Raw genomic sequence first — 17,485 nt, forward strand, 5'->3', positions numbered from 1 at the left:
GGCCTTGGTCATGAACACCCCACTGTATTTTATTTGACATTATTTTCACTGTGACTTTTAAAGCTTTCTGGCTCAAGGAGCTTCAATGAAATATGGCTTAAACTGCACGTCAATGCAGTTTAAGCCAAACAGCTTAAGTCGCTCTTTTCAGAAATAGAGTAAAAGGTCTCACTTCAGCTGCATATCTAAGAATCTAGCTGGAATTCTAGCACTGAGTTTGGTAATATAGAAGGTCTATCAATAAGAAATCTTGCAGAACAAAATTAAGATCACTTAGCTTTTCTTAGCTTATTGTATGGACATTGTTAACCGCTTAATAGCACAGTCTAAAACAGGACTGTTTATCTACATTCGCAATTAAACCCTTCTGTTAATGCACTTCTATGCATGCACTGTTTTGCTAAATGCATTTAACATATTAAAACCTCTCACCTGTTTCTCTACTTAATCACTGCATATTTAACATTGTGAACTGAATCCAGGTTTAACGCTGCAAACCTTCTCTCTCTCCACAGTTTCTTCTCGTATCATAGGTACGTGGCCTTGGTCATGAACACCCCACTGTATTTTATTTGACATTAATTTCACTGTGACTCTATGCAGTTTAAGCCAAACAGCTTAAGTCGCTGTTTTCAGAAATACAGTAAAAGGTCTCACTTCAGCTGCATATCTAAGAATCTAGCTGGTCACCCAATTTGTAGCTCTTTCTCTTATTGGAATTCATTATAATCTCTCTGGCCTTCAGTGGTCTCATTCATATTAGTCCTGTTTACTGACACATATATATATATAGGCTACTGCTCCTATACTGTGTAAGATCTAGAGAAACACACATATAACAGGAAAGGAGCTTCTTGCTGTGCCTCATACTAGTGTGATTGATACATTCATACAGCCTGTGCTGCCTTCACCCTCCTAGCATTGGTAGCATCGTGTGCCTGGGGTGTCCTAACTAATGGGTGGAATTGGAGACTAAATTGGGGAGAAAATTCGGGTAAAAATTAAGAAAAAAGAAAAGATAATTCACACGAATGAAAAAAGAACAACCGGGGTTGTCAGATTAATGGTAACACCTTACATGTACGTGAAGCATCTGTGGCATATTCATGACAATTTACAGTAATAGTTCATTACAACTGCATAGCCGCTTTAAGACATTCATATAGTGGATTTAGTAATGAGTAACACACTTATAATGCATTGAAAACACACTTAATATTTAGTGGGTACTTCATATGATCATGAATACGTTAAAGTTCTTTTTCAGAGAATAAATAAGATGCAATGCACGTGATGCTCAAAATATGTCCATATTACTTTTATTATTGCTCCTTTGGTAATAAAAAAACTCAAGATTCAACCAAGGCCTAACGTTCAACATCTTTTTCTCCTCTGCAGACATCGGCGCTCCGCCTATTGTTCAGTCTCCAGGTGCTCTGATCCTTTTTCTCTTATCTGTACAGATTAATAGTAACACCTTACATGTACATGAAGCATCTTTGGAATATTCAAAAGATATTTCACACGAATGAAAAAAGAACAACCAGGGTTTCTTTCAACTGGTTTCTCACTCTGTTCTCGTCCATTAAACCACAGCTTCATGCGACTGATTCTAGTATGTAAGGTGTTTTCTGCATGCGGTGAATGTTTAGGCTCCTCCTTCTCACAGTTTTTTATGTGTATTTTTAAAAAATCCATCAAGGTGCCTGGAACCTCGAATGTGTCTATTTTAGTCACTGCTTATTTATCCTTTTTACTGACTGTTCATGTAAAACTCGAGATTCAACCAAGGCCTAACGTTCAACATCTTTTTCTCCTCTGCAGACCTCTACTCTTCATCTATTGTTCAGTCTCCAGGTGCTCTGATCCTTTTTCTCTTATCTGTACAGATTAATAGTAACACCTTACATGTAAATGAAGCATCTGTGGCATATTCATGACAATTTACAGTAATAGTTCATTACAACTGCATAGCCGCTTTAAGACATTCATATAGTGGATTTAGTAATGAGTAACACACAATGCATTGAAAACACACTTAATATTTAGTGGGTACTTCATATGATCATGAATACGTTAAAGTTCTTTTTCAGAGAATAAATAAGATGCAATGCACATGATGCTCAAAATATGTCCATATTACGTTTATTATTGCTCCTTTGGTAATACAAAAACATCAAGTTTGACGCAGAAATGGTCAAATTAATGACCTTTCACATTCATATATTTCTACTTAGAACTATGAGCTCTATATGGAACCTTTTCGGAATTTTGAAATGCGTCTATAGACTGATGGCAAATGTGTTGTATATGTTTCTATACAGCACCAAAAAGGGTTCTTCTATTGTCGCAAGCTTGGCACATTGTCTAAGACGATAAATGAATATAAGACAATAATCAAAGACAATAAAATGAAAACATTTATGAGGAGTCCAGCCAATTTGACATCGGACAGTGTGTAATGTGGCCCATCACCTACAATGAGTTTGACACCTCGGAAGGCATTTATAATAGTCTAGGTGCTTCTTACTGTTTGTAGACAGTAATGTGGACTTCTATTTACTCCCCAATTCAAAACAAAGCATGAGATTTGACTGTTTAATCACTTCATATTTAACAGTCTAAATTGAATCGAGGTTTTGCTCTGACTTGTAACACTTTCTAGTTTAATGAGCTTTACAGATCGCTTGAAAATGGACATTTTCTCTGTAGCTTTCAATTCGTTTTTGAACTTCCATTTTTGGAAGCTTAATTATTTTTCTTTGACAGTCTCCATCCTCATGCAAGTGGATTATCTTGGATCTAATTTCCTCAGAAATATCTCCTGAAAAAAGAATAAAGTTTGCTTAATAGAAGTTTTGACTGGAAATTAGATAAATGATGGGTGGTCATTGGATTGTACTGTATAAACAGACTTGAAAGTAATGAACAGCCTAATGTAATACTTATCTAACAAAAGTTGGGATGCTGGGCAGAATGTAAATAAAATAAAAGATGTAATCATATGCAAATCACATAAACCATATTTTTAAAGGAAAATCCTACAGTATTACGGCACCTTTAACACCTGTTTTCCTCTTCAGGTTATGCACATGCACCAGAAGCGAGAATGGAAGGTATGTATTTCATGCTCATGATATAAACAGTAGTTGAGCAGTAGTAAAGCCTGTCCTCTGTAGAGAGTGTGCCACTAAGAAACTCAGCTAAACATGCAATTTGACAAGGCCCCCAAACTTTTGCCTGCAATTGTGTATTTCCTCAGTAAATGCTGCTTAAAATAAGTACAATTTAAATATTTTGCATTACAAATGTAATTTATCCAGTACATTATATTTATATTGAATATTACTTGATCAATGAATTGGTTACTCGATCAAGTACATTACTTACTTTATACTAGCCATGTATATCTTTGACTGGCATTGGGATGACCGGTCTCTGAACCACAAGAACAGACAATACTAATGTGATTAATACACAAATTTATTTGTCATTATACTTGACACTGTATCTGAAACAAAAATGAGCTGTTTTCACACAATGGTAAGTTTTAAAATTTCCATTTTTTTACTGTTTTTTTGTACAATTTAAAATTAAAATGTAAAATTCACTTTTTTAAAATTTCACATGAATGGGGCTCCGGAGTGGCGCGACCGTCTAATCGTTGGCCGTGTCATCAGGAGATCGCGAGTTCGATCCCTGGTGATGCTGCAGCCGTCCGTAGCCGCAAGTCCAAGAGAGCACAACTGGCCTCGCTCTCTCTGGGTGACAGAATGCCCCCCCTCCCCACCCCATCACTCAATGCGATGCCAGTCAGCACAGGCGTCTGTTAGCTGACATAGCAGATCTGGCGGTTGGCATTTTCCTCACGATCAGCCGTCCTGTGACGTTGAGTGAACGAATGAAAAAAAGAACAACCAGGGTTTCTTTCAACTGGTTTCTCACTCTGTTCTCGTCCATTAAACCACAGCTTCATGCGACTGATTCTAGTATGTAAGGTGTTTTCTGCATGCGGTGAATGTTTAGGCTCCTCCTTCTCACAGTTTTTTATGTGTATTTTTAAAAATTCCATCAAGGACGTGCCTGGAACCTCGAATGTGTCTATTTTAGTCACTGCTTATTTATCCTTTTTACTGACTGTTCATGTAAAACTCGAGATTCAACCAAGGCCTAACGTTCAACATCTTTTTCTCCTCTGCAGACTCCCACGCTCCACCTCTTGTTCACGCTCAAGGTGCTCTGATCCTTTTTCTCTTATCTGTACAGATTAATGGTAACACCTTACATGTACATGAAGCATCTTTGGAATATTCATGACCATTTACAGTAATAGTTCATTACAACTGCATAGCCGCTTTAAGACATTCATATAGTGGATTTAGTAATGAGTAACACACTTATAATGCATTGAAAACACACTTAATATTTAGTGGGTACTTCATATGATCAAGAATATGTTAAAGTTCTTTTTCAGAGAATAAATAAGATACAATGCACGTGATGCTCAAAATATGTCCATATTACTTTTATTATTGCTCCTTTGGTAAAAAAAAAACATCAAGTTTGATGCAGAAATGGTCAAATTAATGACCTTTCACATTCATATATTTCACATTATTTACTGTTTTATGAGGTGTAAATTCTCATTATGTGATGCACATTTTACAGTAATAAAGACTATATATTCAAACACCAATTTTTATAATGATTTTACCCTCATATTTTTAAAATTTTTCACATTTTCAAAAACGTAGGGACGCTGTGCAACAAAATGCAATGATGTGCAAATCATTTAAAGTCTATATTTCCTTGAAAATGCTTCAAAGACAACAAATCAAAAGCTGAAACTGAGAAATTTTATTGTTTTTTCAAAAATATTTGCCCATTTTGAATTGAATGCCAGCAACTCGTTCCAAAAGAGTTGGGACAGGGGAACAAAAGGCTGGTAAAGTTGTGCAATGCTTAAAAAAAACTGGTGGTTGATTTGGCAACAGGTCAGTAACACGATTGGATATAAAAGAGCATCTCAGAGAGGCGGAGTCTTTCAGAAGTAAAGATGAGGAGGGGGTCACCACTCTGTGAAAGACTGCACCATCGAATAGAGCAACAACTCATGAATAACGTTTCTCAACATAAAATAAAAAGAACTTCTGCTTTTCATCGTCTACGGTCCATAATATCATTAAAAGACTCTGAGAATCTGGAGAAGTCTCTGTCTGTGAGGCACGAGGCCATCCAGGTGACGTCTTTTTCAGGGAAAGCTTTGATTATTTCAGCAAGACGATGTCAAACCACATTCTGCATGTGTTACAGCAGCATGGCTCTGTATTTAAAACATCTAAGTGCTAAACTGACCTGCCTGCAGTCCAGACCTGTTACAACTGAGAACATTCAGCACATTACGCAATGAAAAATACGACAAATGAGACCCTGAACTGATGAGCATCAAACAAGAAGAGGAAAACATCTCACATTCAAATCTACAGCAGCGTCTCCTCAGTTCCCAAACACTTACAGTGTTATTAAAAGAAGACGTGGTGACACACAGTGGTAAACAGGCCCCTGTCCCACCTTTTTTGGAATGTGTTGTTGGCATCAAATTCAAGATGAGTATATATTTCTCAAAAACAATCAGATTTCTCAGTTTCAACATTTGATGTGTTGTCTTTGCATTATTTTCAGTGAAACATAGAGTTTAAATAATTTCATGTCATTGAATTTTGTTTTTATTTACAATTTGCACAGCGTCTCAACTTTTTTGGAAATTGTGTTGCACTTTTAGTGTATTTTAATGCTGTAAGAGGAGACTGGCTTTATACAGGGAAACTTTCATGCATCTACTTGCATGTTTTTCCACACAAAGCAATTCAATAACAACCCAACTGCATGCGACGCGTCTGATTACTCCACTAGTTCCCCAAATTCGCAGCTTGTATTTTCTGGTACTCCATATAATTCCTACTCAAGTCATCTCTACGTAGTGGAATTTACATGTTTGCAACATTTTATAGCCTTCGCATGATGTTGATTTTTCCAGTGGTCACTGCTTTCCTATGTGGGTATATAATCTTTTTTTAATCTGTTTATTTTCGTGTTGTGAATTAGATAAATGATGGGTGGTCATTGCATAGTACTGTATTGTAACGGGGAGCAAGGAGGTGGACGTATATGCAGAGATAAGCGAGATTTATTATGGGCAAATCCAAAATCAAGGTCGAGACAGTCCAGGGTCGTAGAGCCAACACAGACTGAATGGGGGCAGACTTGACAGACCAACAATAAGCAGGTTAAAACAACACACAGTAACCAGAACAACCAACAAAGACCAGCCAACACAAGGGGCAAACACAGGGCTTAAATACACAGCGAAAACGAGGGACAGGTGGAAAACAGGTGGAGACAATCAGGGGCGGAGTCATGAAACGAGGGGGCTAAACCAAAACAAACGCAGATTGTCTAAACCAAAACACGAACACATGGACAGGAATGGGAAGGGCCAATCACGACATGTATGGACAGGCTTGAAGGTAACGAACAGGCTAATGTAATACTGATGTAACAAAAGTTAGGATGCTGCACAGAATGTAAATAAAATTAAAGATGTAATGATATGCAAATCACGTAAACCATATTTTTCAAGGAAAATCCTACAAACTATTACAGCACCTTTAACACCTCTTTTCTTCTTCAGGTCAAGAAGAGCAGGAAGCTGAAGGTATGTACTTCATGCTCATGATATAAACAGTAGTTGAGCAGTAGTAAAGCCTGTCCTCTGTAGAGAGTGTGCCACTAAGAAAATCAGCTAAACTTGCAATTTGACAAGGCCCCCAAACTTTTGCCTGCAACTGTGTATTTCCTCAGTAAATGCAGCTTAAAATAAGTACAATTTAAATATTTTGCATTACAAATGTAATTTATCCAGTACATTATATTATATTGAATATTACTTGATCAATGAATTGGTTACTCGATCAAGTATATTGCTTAGTTTATACTAGCCATTTACATCTTTGACTGCCAGTGGGATGACCGGTCTCTGAACCACAAGAACAGACAATACTAATCTGATTAGTACACAAATTAATTTGTCATTGTATCTGAAACAAAAATGAGCTTTTTTTCACACAATTATCCATCCCCATCATCTGCTGTTCTCAAGCTCCACTTTGTCTAGTGCACTGAGTTTGGTAATATAGAAGGTCTATCAATAAGAAATCTTGCAGAACAAAATTAAGATCACTTAGCTTTTCTTAGCTTATTGTATGGACATTGTTAACCGCTTAATAGCACAGTCTAAAACAGGACTGTTTATCTACATTCGCAATTAAACCCTTCTGTTAATGCACTTCTATGCATGCACTGTTTTGCTAAATGCATTTAACATATTAAAACCTCTCACCTGTTTCTCTACTTAATCACTGCATATTTAACATTGTGAACTGAATCCAGGTTTAACGCTGCAAACCTTCTCTCTCTCCACAGATGCTTCTCGTATCATAGGTACTTGGCCTTGGTCATGAACACCCCACTGTATTTTATTTGACATTAATTTCACTGTGACTTTTAAAGCTTTCTGGCTCAAGAAGCTTCAATGAAATAGGGCTTAAACTGCACGTCAATGCAGTTTAAGCCAAACAGCTTAAGTCGCTGTTTTCAGAAATACAGTAAAAGGTCTCACTTCAGCTGCATATCTAAGAATCTAGCTGGTCACCCAATTTGTAGCTCTTTCTCTTATTGGAATTCATTATAATCTCTCTGACCTTCAGTGGTCTCATTCATATTAGTCCTGTTTACTGACAGTCTGCACAACACAGTCATTGCTGTAAACTGGCATTAGCCAACCTTGCTGCAAGTAGATTCATGCCTATAATATACGTACATACTTTTGAACCAGAGAAAGGGGTAAAGGGCTAGACGTCTAGCATGTGGCTAAAGGCAAAAACTAAAAAACTAAGCCAATGTAATTTTGGAGTTTTCTGGGACAATTCGGTTTACATATAGGCTACTGCTCCTATACTGTGTAAGATCTAGAGAAACACACATATAACAGGAAAGGAGCTTCTTGCTGTGCCTCATCCTAGTGTGATTAATACATTCGTTCGTCATTATACTTGACATTGTATCTGAAACAAAAATGAGCTGTTTTCACATAATTGTAAGTTTTTAAATTTCCATTTTTTTACTGTTTTTTGTACAATTTAAAATTAAAATGTAAAATTCAAATTTTTTTATTTCACATGAATGGGGCTCCGAGGTGGTGCGACCGTCTAATCATTGGCCGTGTCATCAGGAGATCGCGAGTTCGATCCCTGGTGATGCTGCAGCCGTCCGTAGCCGCGAGTCCAAGAGAGCACAACTGGCCTCGCTCTCTCTGGGTGGGCAGAATGCCCCCCCTCCCCACCCCATCACTCGACGATGCCAGTCAGCACAGGCGTCTGTTAGCTGACGTAGCAGATCTGGCGGTTGGCGTTTTCCTCCGAGCACGATCAGCCGTCCTGTGATGTTGAGTGAGCGGCAGTTCAAAAAGAAGTGGTGGCTGGTTTCACAGGTCTCGGAGGAAGCCTGCGCTGCCTTCACCCTCCTAGCATTGGTAGCATCGTGTGGCTGGGGCGTCATAACTAATGGGTGGAATTGGAGACTAAATTGGGGAGAAAATTCGGGTAAAAATTAAGAAAAAAGAAAAGATCATTCACACGAATGAAAAAAGAACAACCAGGGTTTCTTTCAACTGGTTTCTCACTCTGTTCTCGTCCATTAAACCACAGCTTCATGCGACTGATTCTAGTATGTAAGGTGTTTTCTGCATGCGGTGAATGTTTAGGCTCCTCCTTCTCACAGTTTTTTATGTGTATTTTTAAAAATTCCATCAAGGACGTGCCTGGAACCTCGAATGTGTCTATTTTAGTCACTGCTTATTTATGCTTTTTACTGACTGTTCATGTAAAACTCGAGATTCAACCAAGGCCTAACGTTCAACATCTTTTTCTCCTCTGCAGACCTCCACGCTCCGCCTCTTGTTCGCTCTCAAGGTGCTCTGATCTTTTTTCTCTTATCTGTACAGATTAATAGTACCACCTTACATGTACATGAAGCATCTTTGGAATATTCAAAAGATATTTCACACGAATGAAAAAAGAACAACCGGGGTTTCTTTCAACTGGTTTCTCACTCTGTTCTCGTCCATTAAACCATACGTTAAAGTTTTTTTCAGAGAATAAATAAGATGCAATGCACGTGATGCTCAAAATATGTCCATATTACGTTATTATTCATTATCTGAGAAGTCTCTGTCTGTGAGGCACGAGGCCATCCAGGTGACGTCTTTTTCAGGGAAAGCTTTGATTATTTCAGCAAGACGATGTCAAACCACATTCTGCATTCACTGGTTTCTCACTCTGTTCTCGCCCATGAAACCACAGCTTCTTGTGACCGATTCTAGTATGTAAGGTTTTTTCAGTGCAGTGCAGTGAATGTTTTGGCTCCTCCTTCTCACAGTGTGGATTGATTGCTTTATAACAGACATGATCTTTGAGCCAGCGCCAACCGTCGTACCATTTCAGATGACCAACCTTCCAACACTTACAGGTACGGTGACCAGCTTCCAAAGCGTGTGTTTCGTATGATTTACTTTCTCTTTTTCTTACACGCAGTTCTTCAGTTTCAAGATGTCCAGCACTCGCACACCTGATGCAGCTTGTGTTCTGGCACAACATCCAAAATTAATTTGATTAATTCTTCATACTGTACTGCCACAGATTATTATTATTATTATTAATAATAACAGTAGACTATTTCCATGCCATCTGGAGTAGCGCACCGTTTGAATGTCTCTTTAAATGTCACAAATTAGTAAGGTTCATGTTTAGATATTAGTATTAACCAATTATTATTATTTTACACTGTAAAACAACCGGGGTTTTAACTTCAAGTCAGTTTCTGTTCTACCTTAAAATTTGGACTTAACTGACCATAGTAAGCTAACAGGACAAGAATCTGCTTTATGCTCTTCCATCTCGCTATTTAAAGTTCGAATAACATTATAAGGCAGCCCAGTAACCAACATTCTTATGTTATATGTTTTTACAGTGTGCTTGGCTTGGTTGGTTTAGCAATTTCTGCATAATTCAGTGATTGAGATGTAAACAAGGTCATTCAGGAGTCAAGTCAAGAGGCTTTTATTGTCACGCCATCTGTGTCCGAGTACCCAGTGGAGTGAAATTAGACTCCTCCCGGAGCGAGACGGTGCAACAGGGAACGAAATAGTACAAAGTGTGAACGTGCAGACGTAACAGTGCGAAACAATGAACTAGAAACAATTGAATAAATATGATGATTAAAACAGACGTTAGACGCAGTAAACGGACAGGACAGTGCAGCGCCGACACAGCGCTCGTTTCTGGACATGAGGTGGTGGAATAAGGTGCAGGGATATTTAACATGCTGTGATCTGTGAGTCACGCAGTCAGATAACAGACATAAACACAGCAGTTACTGAGGTGGTAAAACCTGAGTAAACAGTGTAAACACAGGGTTAGCAGCAATGTTCCAGGTAGTGCAGGTAGAGCAGCAAAAGAAGTGTGTGTGTGTGTGTGTGTGTGTGAGTGTGATATGGTTTACTGTAGAGTAACTTGCAGACCAGGGGTCCCAATATAAATATAGTCATTTTATTTACCATCCAAAACCACCAGCGAACCTACACAGGCTTTTATACAGAAACCCCAAAGCTGTGAGTGCGTGTAACGAAAGCCTGGTGTTTTTTTGGTGATGAAGGTCTTTTTTTGTTTGAGTGTTGATTCATTCCTTTAACCTCCTTTTCTTTCTCATCGTCCCTCTCAAGGTTTTACTTCCTCCGGGGATTATGTGAGGTTTTTGGTCGCTTCTAGTCATCAGCCTAAGCCACTCTGCTATGATGTGCCTGTGGCGACCAAACTCAGCCTTCTGTCGGACCCCTCCTCAGGTGAGGCATCTCCGAACATCAGCTCCACACACCAACAGGGCTCAGTCGTCTTTTAGCTTTTTGTCGGTTTGTATTTGAGAACTTTAACTTAATAATATGATTTTTTAATTTAAAGGAAGTCAAATTAGACTTAGGTCACTAACTGTCAGCCCCTTTAGCACGGCCTGATGGACGCTGTGCTGCCTCATTCATACTTTATGCCCATCCACAAAAAGGCTGGGGGAAGTTGGGGAAAACGCTATAAACAATTACTGAAAAAATTAAATTTGAACACAACTGTGACTGTATTCTCGATCCAAACCCCTTTACAGCTTAAACCATTTTAAAACCACTGCCTCTGCCTCGAGTATTACTGAAACTGAATACTACTGCACTTTAGCCCCGCCCATTCATTGGGATCATTTACCTAAATCAGTCGCAGTTACAAAGATAACCTGCCTGTAAAGGCCAAACAGAAGGGAGGCGTGTTGGAGAATGGCAGCTGCCTAATTAAAACTTTAATGCCAATCAGAAAAAAAGGCAGTCCAAAAGTCAAGGGGGGAGGTGGGGGTCCTTTAAAACATATGCTGGTTTAATTTTTCACATTAAACACTAAAATATGCCTTCATAGCTCTATCAGAACGAGACTTTCCAACATCCTCAGAGTTTTACCTGGTTTACATATTCATATTCATTAACTGTAAAAAAGAAACTTAAGTATTTAAACTAAAAGTCCAGTGAACTCGAGCTGCTTGTGTGAGCTGCTTGAATATCTTGAAAATGGTAACTAAAAATCTACGTTAGTTTTACTGTAAGTCAATGGAACCAGAGTTTATTCCATGTACAACCCCAATTCCAGTGAAGTTGGCACGTTGTGTAAAACATAAATAAAAACAGAATACGATGATTTGCAAATCCTTTTCAACCTATATTCAATTGAATACACTACAAAGACGAGATATTTAATCTTCAAATGGATAAACTTTATTTCAAAAGTTTAAAAATATTTCAAAAATATTTCAAAAATTCAAAATGAGTGAATATTTGCAAAAAACTATACACACACACACTGACACTCACACACACAGACACACACAAATACAGACACACACTCACACACACACACACACACAGATGCACAAACGCGCACACACACGCACACACACACACTGACACTCACACACACAGACACACACAAATACAGACACACACTCACACACACACACACACAGATGCACAAACGCGCACACACACTCACACACACACACACACACTCACACACACAGACGCACAAACGCGCACACACACACACACAGACACACAAACACACTGACACTCACACACACACACACGCACACACACACACGCACGCACACACACAGACGCACAAACACGCGTACACACACAGACGCACAAACGCGCACACACACGCACACAGACGCACAAACACACTGACACTCACAAACACACACACACACACAGACGCACACACACACACACACACACTGATACACACACACACAGACGCACGAACACGCGCACACTCACACACACAGACGCACAAACGCGCACACACACGCACACACACACAGACGCACAAACACACTGACACTCACACACACAGACGCACACACACACACACGCACACACATACTCACACACATGCACATGCACACTCACAGACACACACACATGTACACACACACACACAAACACTGACACTCACACACACAGACGCACAAACATGCCCACACACACTCACACACACATGCACATGCACACTTACACACACACTCACAGACACACACACGCGCGCACACACACACACAGACGCACAAACACGCGCACACACACTCACACACACATACTCACAGACACACACACGCACACACACACACACACACACACACACCCTGGACAGGTCACCAGTCCATCACAGGGCAGACAGACACAGTCACTCACACCCAGGGGCAATGTAGCATGTCCGACTGGCCTGACTGCATGTCTTCGGACTGCAGGAGGAAACCGGAGTGGATAAAAATACTGAAACTTTGTCCAGGTGACTGACCTCTCTCTGTGTCAACATCACTGCTAATTCTAGGCACGAATGCAAACTAAACAAAAGTGCAGTGGCTGACATTAGCACTGTTTAATTAGCCTTAAAATGCTACTGCTAATGTTATCCGTGGGACGTCCTTCAAGCTGGAAAATGATGTTTTCCTCACTTTACAGAATTCTCTATGAATGGTGAGCTCAAGCTGTATGGAGGGAAAGGCTTTAAGGAAATTGCTATTCATTACAAAACGGATCATCTCCTGACCCTCAACACCAGCGAGATCCGCTACTCTGACGGTCAGAATCATGTGAAGTTCGTTTGGGGGCAGCAGCCCACCAAGTACGAGAGAGACAGGTAAGAGTTCCACAGCACTGAGGACCAGGGAATTTTCCACAGGTGGTAAACACCTGAGTAACTGCACTGCTGTTATTCTTAAGTGCAATTTTGGAAGAGTGTAACTGAAACTGCAGCATAGCTCCGCCCAGTCACACTGAAGTTATAAGGAGTGTTTCAGCTCAGACTGGTTTTTGATTGAGGTATAATACACAGCAGCCAATCACTTTCAAATCACAATTTACTCAGGTAGTCAGTTACTCAGGTACTCAGTTACTGTCCAGCACTGCTCACATGTGAATAAAACATTATACAGTACTGTGTGAAAGTCTGAGGCTCCCAAGACACATTTTCAAAATCTTTTTTTTTGTGTAGTTTGTGTTTATTTACTGAGAAAAGCGTTAAAATTTGAATAAACAAAACTTATACACACATATATATAATAAACAGTGATGTTCTGGATGTTTGTGTGTTTGTTTACCCATCTCCAAGCCTCTCCTCCTCGAGGAAGCCCAGTATTATATGTAGTTAAAAAGCAGCTCCTGGTTTGACCAATCAGTGCTCAGTAAATTGAGCTCATGATGTAACTGATGATATTAACGAGTCTCTGTGGCGGCTGTGAAGGTGTCCAGGAAAAATATGGACCCGAGAAATTCTTGTTACTTTTTATTGTTTTTCTGTTTATTTGAATTATGAATATGAATTTATTCTAATGTATATTGTGATGAACTCACTGCTGAGGGAAACTGGTTACAAATTTGCTCAGATGCCTAAAACTTTCACACAGCGCTGTATAGTTTACTTGGTTTGGCAGAAATTGTGATGTTAAACATTTTATTCATGTGCAACCATTTGATGTGGATTGGCTGAGCCACATTCAAAGCCATTGTAAAATAGCCAATTTATCCAATCAGTCGCCAATTTATTTGAAATGATTGATCATGGAATAATTCTGATTGTTATATTTATGAACAAACTATTCTGCTTAAAAGAAAGATGAATTATTGCCATAATGAGGATTGTAATATATTAATCCAAGTAAATTATTGTTTTCTTTTATTTATCTAAGTTTTTATCATTGAGAAGTTTTTACGGCCTGTAATTCTGGAGGTTCTGTCCCCACAGTGTGTCTCTGATTCTGAAGAACGATGAAGTGGACGTCACCATGGGAACCGTGCGTGTTGTTTTCCTTCTTCATAAGGAAGACGGAGATGTATTTCTGTGGCCTGCTGTTCATCAACTACCAAAAGGCGTTTCCTTGCAAGGCATTCTGGGTATGAAGTTCTAAATTGAGTGATCTATATTACGGGTCGACGGAAATCCCGTCACTTTCTAAAACAACCCACCGGTGCATTTATTTGTGCTTTAAAAGCTGATGACTGCAGAAAGTCACATCATATCATTTTATTCAGTTCACATGCACTTGGAAAAACTCCAGGTTTTGAGCCGGGCAGCAATCGAATTTCAGCTTTCCATCCAGCCATTACACTCGTTTTGCGCAGGCACAGATTGAGGAAGGCGAAAGAAATCAGAGAAACTGTGTGGTTGGTTAGTGTAGTGGTTAACACCTCTGCCTTCTACGCTGTAGACTGGGGGTCAGTTCCCCACCTGGGTAAACACCCTACACTAAACCAATAAGAGTCCTTGGGCAAGACTCCTAACACCACCTTGGCCTGCCTGTGTAAAATGATCAAATTGTAAGTTGCTCTGGATAAGAGCGTCAGCCAAATGCTGTAAATGTAAGTGTGTACAAGCACTGAAAACCCTGATTACCTGATTATCCAATCTTAGGCTGCGTTCACACAGCAGTTAAAGTGGCCCGAATCTGATTTCCTCACCAAATCGGATTTTTTTATTTGGCTGTTCGGATCTTCTTTTAAATGTGATCTGTATGCGACATCAGTCTGAACAGATCAGCTCCTGAACCGACCCACACGAGCAAAAGAACAGAGCTTCACGAGGCTCGTCCAGAGGTAAACAGTCATGATGGCCTGTCGCTCCCGGAGCTTCAGCTTCGTCTTCATGAGCATCACAGGAGCGATTATGAAGTTCCAACGACTCACAGCTGGACTCGTAAAAGTTCGCCGTGAGAAGGGCACGTTATTCGGTGCTTCTTTGTTTCATGTCCTCCGATTCTTCAAACTGTTCTCTGACCCTGCTGCCTCAGGCTCCTCCGGCCGCGCTCGGCCGCTTCGTCTGTAGCCTCTTCGAACTCAGAGTAGCAGCGATGAGAGTCTTCTAATGTTCAGGCACAGAAACATCAGCCTAAACGCTTTTGAGTCTCAGCAGCGTGAGATGATGACGAATGTCGAGTTGGACTGGCGTAAAAGTCCAACTGTAATGAATTCCGATCTGGCTGTCCAGACTGAGTCGCAGTGCCGCAGATCGGATACGGATCAGATTTCAGTACCACATACGAAAGCGTCTCAAATCGGAATTGTAAATATTAGATTCAGTGCGTTTTTCTGTTCACACTAAGACTCAAACACACATCTGTGTCACATATGAGGAAAAAATCGGATTCGGGCCGCTTTTACCTGCTGTGTAAACGTAGCCTAAGAAACTGGAGTGTGTTGTTTACTTGATCGCTTGAACCGTCAGATAACAGCGCAAACCTGATGATGACCAGATTATCAAGTGCATGTAAAGGCAGTCACTGTAATCTGACCAGTGTTGAATGTCTCGGCGTTTTTCCTGTATCAGGAATGAGTGTGTTTAAGCAACTGAACACAAGAGGGAGTGTGTTAACGTGAAATAACATCACAGCTGTGACTCACAGTAACGAGATCTTGAGTTTTCTATTGATCCATACAACAGTTAAATAAATACAGTAAGAAATCAATAAACCGGGCTGTGAATGCGGCGTTTATTGTTTAAATGACCAAATTATAGCTCCTTAACGAGCAGCTTATTGCTACGTCAGAGTAACGAACTCCGCCCACTCGCCGCTCAGTCTGCTGTAAGCCCCGCCTTTTGAAGTGCAGACTGAGCCATAAAACTGCCGCAGTGTCTTTTTTCGCTTGATCAATATTAATGTGGGTTGAATTAATTGTTCCAGCCAGTCTATAAAGCGTCTTACAGCCTGTCTTGAGTTTGATGCTTTAAGGGAACACCAACAAAAGCTAACAAAAACAGCAGCCTGTCCACTGAACTCTCTGGTACTAATACCTCTAATAGTGGGAATAAAGCCCTCATCTTTATTTTCTGCTTTAGGGAAAACGGATGTTCAGTATGAAGAGTTACCACACTCATGGATCAGAATCAATGTTCAGGGGGTCCCAGCAGATATGTAAGTACACTAAATAAAAGCAACACTCTGTAGCACCTTTTAATTCACATTTATATCTTAAATGCATGTCTTATTATTTGCAGGAGCACTGCCACCGACTACGGACGAGCTTCAGCCCCAAGTGTGGACTGCTGGCTTGTACCCTTGTGGTTTGTCCTGCAGGGGGAGCTCTCTGACTTCACTGTGTCTCAGCTGTAAAGATGTATCTTGAAAATTTCACAGCTATCTTCCAAACAGCTTGGTAGAACATGTAGGAGAAAATTAAACGCTTTTAATGCTGGCCCAAGTTATGCTGTGGGTCTAAAAGCTTACTGTAGCGATGCTCTGTGATTAGCAATGTAACGGCTTTATAGATTTTTCTTAGAAAGTTAGAGAGCTGAAGATTTCAGGAGATCCTCTGGAAAAAGCTCAAGCTATACCAGCATGAATGTATAAACAAATGAGATACGGTATGAAGGTGGTACAAATGTAAAAACCTTGCTGAACCAATAAAAAATGCTTAACCTCATGTGGGTCTCAACCTCAACACCAAGCAACACACTTCTTCATTTTTCCCTACATTCGTCACTGCCAGTGTCAGAGGTGGTGGGCCTGTTTACATGTACACAACTTTCAGAGATTGGCTCTTCTCTAAGTCTATTCAGTCCAGTAGTCATCCACTGTCTACGGTTTCCTTTTAACATTTCATTTCATTCTGCGGAGTTGCTGACAGCCTCGTTACCGCTCTGTAAGTGGTCCCACCTCTGACTTTACACCGTTAACATTTTGTTTTAGACCGAAAGGATCCAATAAGAGAAGAACAGCAAATTTTAGTCCCTGTGCTGATAGATGCTGGACTTACTATGAAGTTACTTTGCAGTTCTATATTTTA

The 17,485-nt window shown here is 39.9% G+C and overlaps 1 protein-coding gene across 1 annotated transcript in view; it reads left to right on the forward strand.

The window, feature by feature from the left end:
- LOC108412975 overlaps positions 1-17,140 on the forward strand; it is a 58,836-nt gene extending 41,696 nt beyond the window's left edge. Inside the window, exons 43-56 of the mRNA XM_037532524.1 lie at positions 516-533; positions 1,399-1,431; positions 1,825-1,857; positions 3,084-3,116; positions 4,202-4,234; positions 6,692-6,715; positions 7,483-7,500; positions 8,997-9,029; positions 9,496-9,585; positions 10,838-10,957; positions 13,169-13,346; positions 14,451-14,599; positions 16,539-16,614; positions 16,698-17,140. Of these exons, the coding sequence (XP_037388421.1) occupies positions 516-533; positions 1,399-1,431; positions 1,825-1,857; positions 3,084-3,116; positions 4,202-4,234; positions 6,692-6,715; positions 7,483-7,500; positions 8,997-9,029; positions 9,496-9,585; positions 10,838-10,957; positions 13,169-13,346; positions 14,451-14,599; positions 16,539-16,614; positions 16,698-16,812 (953 nt within the window). The 3' untranslated portion in view covers positions 16,813-17,140. The remainder of the gene's footprint in view (positions 1-515; positions 534-1,398; positions 1,432-1,824; positions 1,858-3,083; positions 3,117-4,201; positions 4,235-6,691; positions 6,716-7,482; positions 7,501-8,996; positions 9,030-9,495; positions 9,586-10,837; positions 10,958-13,168; positions 13,347-14,450; positions 14,600-16,538; positions 16,615-16,697) is intronic.
- The last annotated feature ends 345 nt before the right edge of the window (positions 17,141-17,485 follow it).

This window comes from Pygocentrus nattereri, chromosome 21 (assembly GCF_015220715.1).
Source record: "Pygocentrus nattereri isolate fPygNat1 chromosome 21, fPygNat1.pri, whole genome shotgun sequence".
Lineage (NCBI taxonomy): Eukaryota > Metazoa > Chordata > Actinopteri > Characiformes > Serrasalmidae > Pygocentrus > Pygocentrus nattereri.